The sequence below is a fragment of the Phragmites australis genome, chromosome 4 (genome assembly GCF_958298935.1).
Source record: "Phragmites australis chromosome 4, lpPhrAust1.1, whole genome shotgun sequence".
Classification (NCBI taxonomy): Eukaryota; Viridiplantae; Streptophyta; class Magnoliopsida; order Poales; family Poaceae; genus Phragmites; species Phragmites australis.
Window position 1 is genome coordinate 28,856,846 of NC_084924.1, and position 11,045 is coordinate 28,867,890.

At 44.8% G+C, this 11,045-nt stretch overlaps 1 protein-coding gene across 1 annotated transcript; it reads right to left on the minus strand.

Annotated features, from left to right (window-relative positions):
* Window positions 1–230: 230 nt before the first annotated feature.
* Window positions 231–4,722, minus strand: LOC133914708 (probable apyrase 6). The gene is made up of 8 exons (XM_062357755.1): window positions 4,626–4,722; window positions 4,165–4,277; window positions 3,773–3,880; window positions 3,642–3,684; window positions 3,120–3,131; window positions 1,560–1,730; window positions 1,058–1,155; window positions 231–975 (listed from the first exon to the last, which is right to left on the minus strand). Exons 1-8 carry the CDS (start codon window positions 4,720–4,722, stop codon window positions 742–744), a joined length of 876 nt encoding a protein of 291 aa, XP_062213739.1. The 3' UTR covers window positions 231–741.
* Between the last annotated feature and the right edge of the window lie 6,323 nt (window positions 4,723–11,045).

Consider the following 11,045-nt stretch of genomic DNA (forward strand, 5'->3'; position numbering starts at 1 on the left):
GCGTCGTTGCAAACATTACGTATATATCAATATAGACACATAATCTAGGAGGCAAATAGAAGCAGCATTGTATCACCATATAGTTCTGCGGGTTTGCATTCCAGCCCGTCTACGTCTAGGTGAACATTGCCCGAGAGCCTAGTTTCCATGATGGGTTCACCGAGCACCACCAACTATGAATCCATTCTCAAGGATGACAGTGCATACGGATGCGCCGCACATGAGCCAAAACTACTATATTTATTCATCAAATGAATACAATTAGTACATGACAAAATGTTCTACAAATGCTTCTGTAGACACAAATATGCTCCACCCAGCTCTGTTACCTAAGAGCACAAATATAAATAATTGAACTTGTACATTGTTGTACAACAGAACAACATCTATTCCTGTCGTATAAATATGGTTCCTCTGCACAAGGGTCACCGTCAGCTGATGCGTGTTATGATGTATCGGCCTTTCTCTAAGTCATATATAATTTTTGTCTTGGGCTTCCTCCATCTTGACAACAAAAACAATCCACAGAAAAGAAGCATACCGAGCACACCAACCAATGGTCTGTTGATATGGGTTGATGTTGCAGCAGTGTGTGATGGCTGTAAGGTTGTACTTCGCATCTGTGAGATGAAAGCTCCTAGGGCCCATTCAACCTGAATGTCTGACCTGATTGGAATACTCAATCTTGCTCAGGAAAAGAAATCAAAGTAGCTAAGCATACAGATTACTCGACAGTAAATTTCACTGAAGAACATATTGCTGTGCCCAATATACTTGCCTCTTGTCGTCCATAGGTACACCAAGAGTATCACGCAGTAGAGCTACAATGTACGCTGATGAGAAGCAGTACCGAGAAAAAGCTTCATCCGACTGATCAGGATACTTTTTTCTAAGAGCAGATAGATCTTGATTGCAAAATTGTTCTCCAGCAAGCGCAAAATCAGATAGTGATGAAGACTGCTTAAGTCCAAAGAACTGATAGAGAAAGTACAGGAGTTAGAAGTGTCATAAGAAAAAGGTTGGCATGTACAAAGAAAAAAGGAAACATGTAGAGGACCTTTGATGTAAAATAGAAATTTTCAGTTGCCAGGAAATGCCCACGTAGCTCAGGTACGAAAGTGGATCCCAGGTGACATTGTTGATACTGGCACTTTTCTGCATTTAAGAGATAAAAGTGGTACTAACCTCTAAGACAACATGCTCAATGAGTTTGTTCAGTCAGGGTTAAGAAATAGTGGAGCAAATATTTAAAATGCACAAGATATGCAAAAGATATCAAATCAATGCAATTAATAACTCCATCTTTCTTGCCATCAAAGAAATACAGAATAGCTTCTTATCCACTATAGTTTTAGGTAAAATTATCTGCATTGCATGATGAAAATGCCAACTTTTCTCATCTTCAGCTGATAATTTATGGCACATTGGCACTCTTAAGCAGAGGAATATTAAATAAAAGAGTAAATGTGTTTACAGATGTAAATAACTGAAAGAGGATATACCTTGGGGGACAACATAAGGAGTGAAAATACAGTTTGCAGTTTTGCATATATTCTTACCCTTTCCTTTTTGCAAAAACATCAACGAAGAAGATCTGCACTCTGTAAAGTTTCCATTCCCGTTATCAACACATTGATTCTCCCATGTAGATCTTGAAACATCGCTTGTCCTCACCATAACTTCTTCATTACCAGGATATCCCTTAGGAGCGCAACGATCAACAAGTGTACCTGTCGGAGGGTGAACTCCTTAAACAGGGATCCGGAGGGACCCCTTTGAGATTCGATCGGGGGATGATTCTGAATCTGTTTTGCGAGTGAAATAAATGGGCGTAAATGTGATGCAGGTGGAATAGAAGGATCGGATGCAGAAAGCAGTAAATACTTAGGAGGTTTTTAGACAGGTTCGGGTCGCATTGAGCGTAACACCATACTCCTGTGTGTATGCTATAAATGCTCTGAGAATGTCTCTCAGAGGTTCTGCTGGGTTACAAGAATATTTGTCTAGTCTAGAGCTTTGGGCTCCTTATTCTTCGGTGATCCGAGCTTCTGTGCTTATACTGAGTCTCAGTCTTGCCTAGCTTTCATTCACTTGGCTGTAACTAACTCCTTTTTCTCCCGGGAGCCCGCCTCGCCTTAAGTACCCGCCGGGGCGGTAGCGTACCCAGAAAAGGAGGGCGCGAGTTCCAAGGCACCATAAATGGAAAGCGACCATCATGGGCTGCTGCGCGAGGTGACGGGGAGGGTTGAATACACGCCCCCATCCGGTTTTGTTCGTCATCATGCCGTTCTTCAATGGGCGTCGCGAGGAGGGCCCACCGGGCAGCCACCGAGCGGCCCGGTGCACTCGCCCGGTCTTGTACACTTGACACAGCAGGATGGCAGGCGGGGCACCTTGAGCTTCGCGATGTTATCCCGAGGCGCGCCGGATGTCCCGCGATGGGACCCGTGCATTAAATGTCCTCACGCCCCCCTGCCAGAACGTGACAGGGACTGACAGCAAGCGTGGGGGAGCAGTTGGAGGTGACAGGCCACGCGCCCTCTTAAATGCATCATCGAGCCTTTCACCGATTGATACCTCACCGCTGGACCTCTGTAGGGGCTACCGGCGAAGGACTTCTTAGGCCTTCGGGGAACCGAGTGCTCGGGGGCCACTGCTCACAGCCCCGAGCACTTGGTTCCCCGAGCACTCTCTCCCGGAACTGACCGTTCGGGTCTTCGGGGGACCGAGTGCTCGGGAGCTATTGTTCACGGCCCCGAGCAATCTCTCCCGAAACTGACTTCCCTTGGGTCCTCGGGGTACTCGGGTGCTCGGGGGCCACTATTCGCAGCCCCGAGCACCCCCTTCCCGGTACTTGGCTTTTCTGGTCGTCGGGGGACTTGAGTGCTCGAGGACCACTGTTCGCAGTCCCGAGCACTCTCTTCCCGGCACTTGGTTTTCTCGGGTCATCGGCGAACTCGGGTACTCGGGGACCACTGTTCATAACCCCGAGCTCCCTCTCCCGGGACTTAATCTTCTCGTACCTTACAGAGGTGATCCCGTCGGAGGACGCCACGTGGAACTCTGCTGTTCTGGCCTCAGGACTCGGGGACCCCTGATTCCTGTGTCACTAACAGTACCATTTTTAGAGCCTGCAATCACACGAGTCATGATCACGACGAGATACTCTGCTTAGTACTTAGTACTTAGTACTTACAGACTACTAGATTTATAAGCTAATCAGAAAAAATATAATAGCAGCATCTCTTCAACACTTCTGGTTTCCTACACATTTTGCGTATTGTAAAACAGATGTAACAAGGGATGTAACTGCTTCAACAAACACTCAACGTCTCAACACATTGTTTACTGTTCATCAAGCTAGAAAAACCACTACTGTTGTTTTTAACTACAGTTCAGGCACATTTGTACGTAGCATACCAGTCTAGGGCATAATAATCATTAACATTCTATTGAGGTAACGGTTTGGATAGCTATGTGATTTTCTAATACAATTCCCATTTACAGTATCCATTTTAGAGACTTAGTGTTCCCTAATCCATCAGATATTCAGATACCGGATCCCCTTGTCACCATTGCAAGGATGGCAAAAGTCTATACTGATTATATTTTAGAATAAGAAAGATTAAAAAAATAAATACCTCTCGACCTTAAAATTTCATGGAGCGAATCTTGTGCTGCATTCTGTGAAAGTAAATTATTAAACCAGATGGTCACGCATTGTAGAATTAACAGTATTGCATCAAGTAGAGGATTCAGTGGATATACTCACTGGGCCAAAGTTTAAAAAGCTATTGGTATATAGAGTGTATGTTGTTTCACCAAAAGTAAAATTATTTGACAGTTCAGGAGGAAGAACTTCATCAGAAACAAAGGTCAGCTGAAACAAAACAGCAGCAGTAACATTGTCAGTAAACTGTGAGTTCTTGGATATGACCACAAAGTTAAGCTGTTAGGTGTACTGACATCGAGAAAGTATTAGTGGAATTTGGCCATTCCTAATTACTGAAGCCATTTAGACAGCTAATAGAAATCACCATCTCAGGAAAGTGAGTCATTTTGAAATTTAATTCATCATTAGTAGTTTAGTAGCATGTATTGTGGTTAAACAAGATGCAAGATCTGGGAGCAAAACAAAAACTGAGTTTGTGTTCATCAGACAACCTGAACTGAAGCGCCCCCAAGTTCAATTATTCCAATGGTATTGTGAGGATCCCCTCTAAGTGTGCCAAGAGCATAATTTGCTGCAACCCAAGCATAGATACCTTCATCAGAGCCTGTAAAAACAGGTAACAGCTGGAGTAAGCATCCAAATCGAAAGTATTTCAGCTAATGACACAAAATGCGTACATATATATCAGAGCCCAATAACTTCTATGACTAATTCGTACTGCCTACGTGTTTTAGACCGCTGCTTTCCTTTTTGGATGTATGGGTCAATTTGTTGCTGTTCTGTTACTAAAGCAACACAAAAACATCTAGCAACCCCTCAAAGGAACCTATCTCAAAACTGAATAGAACACGTGAATATGGGGTTTTCACAGCCCAGTGCATATTATAAAGGCATTAGCAGCAAATTGCATCTCCACTACATATTTCAGCAAGTCATTTCCGAATTCACTAACTGACATCTATTGCAACAAATGATGAGCAGCAATTAGCGTTCTCTCTACATACCCACCTAAAATCAGGCAACATGTCCAATTCTGCAATATTCCTCATTTCAGTTAAACACACAATCCCCTATCCACAATGCAATCAGCCACTGACAATGAGCTAAATTGCAATCACTTCTCACAGGTAGAAACTGGCAAAGGGGCCAGCGGTACCTGGGATCACCTTAGCCCACGCATCCTCGAACCGGAACACAGAGGCCCGGAGCACGTCCCTACAGGATGCCAAGATCGTCTCCTGGGTGCCAGTGTTGCCGCCGTCTATGATGACGTAGAAGCGTGCGGCGGAGGTTGGGGTGGGACGCAGTGTCGGGGAGACGAGGTGGATGAGCGCGGAGACAACGAGGACGATGAGGACGAGAAACACGTGCCTAGGCAGAGGCCGCAGAGGCTATGGCGGCGGGGCGTGGGGAGGGGGGTTTGGTAGTGGGCTCGTGCATGGTAGTAAGCGTCCGGGGATCCCATCCACTACCGCCGCCGTGACTCGTCGACAACGAGAGAGGTGGCGACGATGTTGAGCTTTATTGTATATTTTTTAAATTTTTTACATGGTTTCTTTTTAAATTGCGAGGGAGGTAAAGGCGCTATCTTAGTTTATGTTAACTCGTCACAAAGGCGTAATTCATATCCACATTGTTTATTAGGAGTTCCATTACTCTCTTGACCGTCGAGACCGAAGATACAAAGAATTTTTTACAGCTTCTATGCAAAAGAATTTAGACATCGGTTGAACAAAGAATTCAGGAAAATTAATTCGATCTAGAGTTTGAGCTCCAGGTCCAGCTCTTGGACGCCGCCACCGCCCTCGTCGTCGGAGTCGACGAGGTCTACAAAAGCAACCTGGGGCCTCGTCCTCTGGCCAAGCTCAAGCTGTGATGGCTGCGCTCGACGGTGGTCCTGCATGCCAGATGGTGCAGCCTGTCCTGAGACGGGAAGTGCGGCGGCGGCTCTCTGAATCTGATGGACCTGATTCTTCTGACGTGGGAAAGCATGGCCGTTGGATGCAAGGAACCTGCTGATGCACACGAAAACGAGATCGAATGAGTGCAACGCAATCCAGGTCCTCTAGATCTTTGCAGTATCAAGCAATGCTGATCAAGCAGAACATTAACTGTAATATAATACCTGGTGAAAGAATCATTAGCGTGGTAATACGAACTGAAATATTCTATCTGCACAGCTCCATTTCCATTCCCGGCCTGCTGTGCGTATTACATGCATGCACACAGACACAGCAGGTTACTGCAGTAGAATTGGAATCATATGCGTGCATGTTTCGTTCATGGGCGGCTTGGGAAATTCTTGCGGTGAAAAGTGAACAAAATTCGCTCGTAAATATGAACTAGGAACCATGCATGCACGATGGCATTGTTGCATCAGCAGGAGCTAGCGTACATATGGATGGTGTGCGACCAGAGTAGGAAGCGGCGGCGGCGGCGGAGGTAGAGGCACTGCCGGCGGCGCCGACAGAGACGGCACCACGTAGCAGCCCTCGGCCACCTCGAGCTCCACCCTGATCCTCTCCAGCTCCGCCACGCCCAACCCTCGCCGCGGCTCCCGCTTCGCCGGCGCGGCGACGCCGGCGGATGCCTTCCTCCTGTTCCCCGCTCCTCCGCTCCCTCCACTGCTGCCGCCGCTCACCATGATCGATCGATCGTCACCCGATCGGCCAGCTACCGCTCATCCATCTCGTCCTCCACGTACGCGCGCTGCTATATATATGAGGGTGACACCGCCATTCTTGATCGGGAAACCGAGCTGTATCTCAGCATTGACTCCAGGGGCGATCTGACGCGAATGAATTTGAGATACGCTCCGCGTGAATTCCTTCCACTTCTGCTCCTCCATAAACGGATCCCGGATTCCCGATGCGGCAAGCGTGGTGGATGATGCTAAGATTTGAACCATCCAGCGCGTGCTAATTACTGCCGTGATCTCCATGCATGGAAACAAATCCTGGCTCGATCGTGCTAATAGGATCGGATTTATGGGCCGTTGTTCTGTAAATCTTGCCAAATTTGCAAATATTTGCTCACGAACATTTTGGGTGTGCTTTTTGATGAGGTCGTTTACGCTGGCATCAGCCCCAGAGTGATTATTTTGATGTATGGGAAAATTGCAAAAATCTCCTTGCATGTTCGGGATTTTCCGAAAACTCCTTTACAACTATTCGTTTTTTTTATCAGTCTCGAACCTGCAACTTTTATGTTGTTTCAAAGAAACCCAACGCGCCGCTCAAGAAACCTATGTGGTGCTCCCTCCCATGGGCTCTTTTATTGGCTGCATTGCGGCGCGTTGATCTCCAGCAGGGCTTCGACTTGGGTTGTGAACGATTTACTAACTACTAGTCCGTACATTGTAACAAAAGTAAAAAAATCTACAAGATAAAATAGTTGATGGGTGAAGCACATACTTTACAATAGAACAACAATCAATTCGATAATACAAAGTTGATTGATATATAAGTTATAACAATGTAGAAAAGTAATCCAGATCGTATATACAGACTGAACTTTACACTTACTTCGATGCAAAAATCTTCATGTTTCATGATTTTTCTTCGGTGCAAAAAAACTTCACGTTTCACAATTTCTCTTGAGTCTTAATCAGGTGCAAAAATCTTCATGTTTCGCAAAAATCTTCATGTTTCAGTCGTGTGAACTTCGTGTTCTTCGCTGCTGAGAAGAGTCCCTCAATGGACCATGTTTTTGTTATGATTTGCATTCTCTATTTTGTTTTTGCATATATAAATTTCTCTATTATTGTTCGTCACAATAGAGACATTTTCGTGAATTGCAAGACTGGTTTGAACACGCATTTATTACTTAAGTATGGCTCGTGGTTTAGTAGTAATGCAGTTTGGCTCTGACTCATGCATGAGATAGTTAGGATGGAGTCTGATCTAGATGACAGCGAGATGCTCATTGAATATGATGTTTGGGTTGATGTTGTGCTGAAACGCAGGAGGATGAGATGATGTTAATCATTTCGTCTTTTTGGAAGACGACATCGACCAATGATATTGATCATCTCGTCCTTCTAGAAGACAACATCACCAATGATGTCAAGCATCTCATCCTTCTCGAAGCAAAATATGTAATAGCTAGGGATTGTGTATAGCTAGTTAGGTTTATGTGTTATAAACAATGTGTCAATGTGTATCTGTGTGATGTTCTTAATTTTTGTGATATGTAAATGCTTGTGTTGAAATTCTGAACAATGTGTGATCGATGTTCTAAAATATGTGTCAATATATGAATAATGTCTGTGATGTTATTTAATTTGTGAATAATAAAATATGTATGTCATATCATGAGGGTAGAAATGAAGCAAAAATGCATATAGAGGGGAAAGGGTCACACAGACAGTTTTTAAAAAACTTCATCTGTGACACTTTATAGAGACGGGTTTCAACAAAATATAGTATATGACTCTTAATACTCATAGACGGATTTTTAAAAAAAAAATCATTTGTGATCCTTACTACTCACAGATGTCTGTAAACAAGATCGATATCACAAACACTTTTTATGGAGACGAAACCTATAACCATCTGCGATAAAATTTAAAACTCATATGTAATAATACGTTCTGAGGTAGTGTTTGCAGGTGTGAGACTGAAACAAAATAGATATATGAGTGTTTCTTTTAAAATCCCCAAACTTGCAAGGAGTTTTTTGTAATTTTTCCTTGATGTTTTTGTGATGGTTTGAAAACTGACCAAGACAATAAGGTGCAAATGTGCAGGGCACGAATATCAGTGCACATCCAATGGTGATGTGTATAGGGGCACATGCCCTTGGGGTAAGAAAATTGCTTCTATAATCCTGCACCAAGGAATTTATAATGGCTCGGCATGGTAAGCCATAATATTTGAGGATGTATCATGTGCTACAACACATGTATGTGCTCCCATGCTTAAATTTTGTAAAATGGAAAGTGTACTATCATTTTTCTCTCCCTTCAAGAAAAGGGATCTGCTAGGGAAATGTTGATGACTTCGGAAATAAAGTTAATATTCTGGGTATATGGTTTCTTAATGCTATACTTTGGGGAGAGAGAGAGGCTTAGTACCTAAGAATTCTTACTACGGGGTGCAGTTGACACTAATAGGTGGTTTAGAACCGATACTGAAAGGGTTTTCCTAGATACTGTGATATTTCAAACAGTTTTGATCCAAAAGCTATTTATTTGTTGATGATGTGGCTTAATGGGAAGGCTCGTCTTGTACTCAGTAATATAGGAGGGAGAGAGAGATTCCAGCCATTGGATCAGAAGGACGGTATAGTAAGAACATTCATTTGCTTTTTTGGACAAATCCCCTCCAAATTCCTCTTGCTTCTCATGAATGTGCTGCTCAATGGGATATACCCATGGTTCATTGATTTAGCCCCTCCACGAATTCTGCCCCTCTAACTCACCACCTCCTTATGAGACCGAGGGATAGCTCGGGTGGTAACACGCCAGGTGAGCGTCAAGCCTGCCCACGTTCGAGCTAAGCTTGATGCGGGTGCCCACTTGTTTTTTTAAGTAGTTGTGGCGCCTAGGATTAGCTCAGGTTAGACTAGTGTACACACATACGTGCGCGTTTAATTGTACTGCGCGTTCTTACTGTAACATCCCAGTTTTGAACAAATCAAATTTCAACTTTGAAAAACCCTTCAAATCACTTCAAAACCATCTCAAAACATCTCCTTATTTTCTTGAATCCAACCCACTCCTCCCTCTTCCCTTTTCTCGGCCCGGTCCAGCCTTTCTCCCCTCCTTCTTTCCCTCCCTCACTTGCCGGCCCGTTTCTTTGCTCTCCTGGCCTGGCCGCTCTCGCCCTTGGGCCGCTCTGCCTTCTCCACCGCGCCGGCCCACCTAGCTCCTCTCCCTCCCCTTCTCTTCCTTCCGTGCTGCGCCAGCCCAGCCCGCGCACCCCTCCTTCTTCCTCCCCGAGACAGCGCCGTGCCCACGCGGCACATGCGCGCGTACGCTGGAGCTCGCCCAGCCACCGCACGCAGGTGACCCCCCCCTCTCTACCGCACGCCATGCCATCCTCTTGCCCCTCCCTCTGCCCTAGCTTATCACATCCCGCAGCATGAACGGCGACCGTGCCCAGGAAGCCTGGCCGCCAGACAAAAGCCAATAATGGATGATACATATATACATACGTACATGTATAACTCCTATTTAACTCCCAATGTGCTAAATAAGTATTCAATGCCCCATCTACTACTGCAACCGAAAAAAGTCATCCCGCAAGCCTTTAAATAGTGGTTATTTTCTTCTCTCCCCTCTAATCCCCCATAAACCGCTGAAAATCTCCAGATATGTATTTGTAGCCAGTGTCGGTGGAGACGATTTGAGAGGGTTGTGAATCACTCCATCTCGTTGAGCTCACTTCCCGATGTTTGCTGACAAGGCATGACATTATCCGTTGGTGCAAGCGCGGTTGTACACGTGAAATGTCCATCAGCACCTCCATCCATTGCTCACGCCTCTCCAATCTCCACCGTTAATCCACTTGATGTACTCGGTCGCACCAGCGTGGGTTTTGTCCAAACGTTGAATTTCTTTTGTGTACAATTTTTTTTTCTGAAATCTTTTCTAGTACATAAAGAGATCTGTTGAATCATAGATTGTGATGATTGTTTCACCTTTGTTTGGTTCAATTTTGAATAAACAAATCATTTAGTTCATGTTCTCCCTATATTTTTTATCTTTATGTTCTTTACTTAACCAGAAACAATAATTATTAGAACCGAAAAAATATCAATGAAACGATGAAAATTTTCTATTGAACATGTTCGGGTCAGTTTGGTTCCCAAGCAAGCTTGGCCTTGCCTTGCTATCATGAGCAAGCCTTGACTTGCCAGGGGAGGAGAGCCAAATTTGCTAGCTTGAGGTAGCAAGGAAAAATCTTGCCAGCACAAGCCTCGAGGAAAGCTCGCCAAAGATCCAAACACTCAGCCAGCTTCAATTTCTTGCTCAACTAGGTGTCGGAGGATGAACTCCTCAAGCGGGGATCCTGAGGGACCCCCTTTGAGATTCGGCCAGGGAGATGATTCTGAATCTACCACGTACGTGAAATTAATGCGAGTATATGGGAGATGTAGGCGGGACGGATGATCGGATGCTAGTGGGAGTAAATGCTCAAGGGATTTTAGACAGGTTCGGGTCGCACGGAGCGTAATACCCTACTCATGTGTGTATGCTATAAATGCTCTGGGAATACCTTTTTCTGGATCTCCCGTGTTACAAGGGTTTCTGTCTAAGTCTAGACCTTCGGTCTTCAAGTGCTGATCTCTCTGAGCTTGTTCTTGGCTTCGTGCTTCGTATGTCATGACTTGTTAACCGTCGAACTTCTCCCTCGTCTCCGGGGTGCAC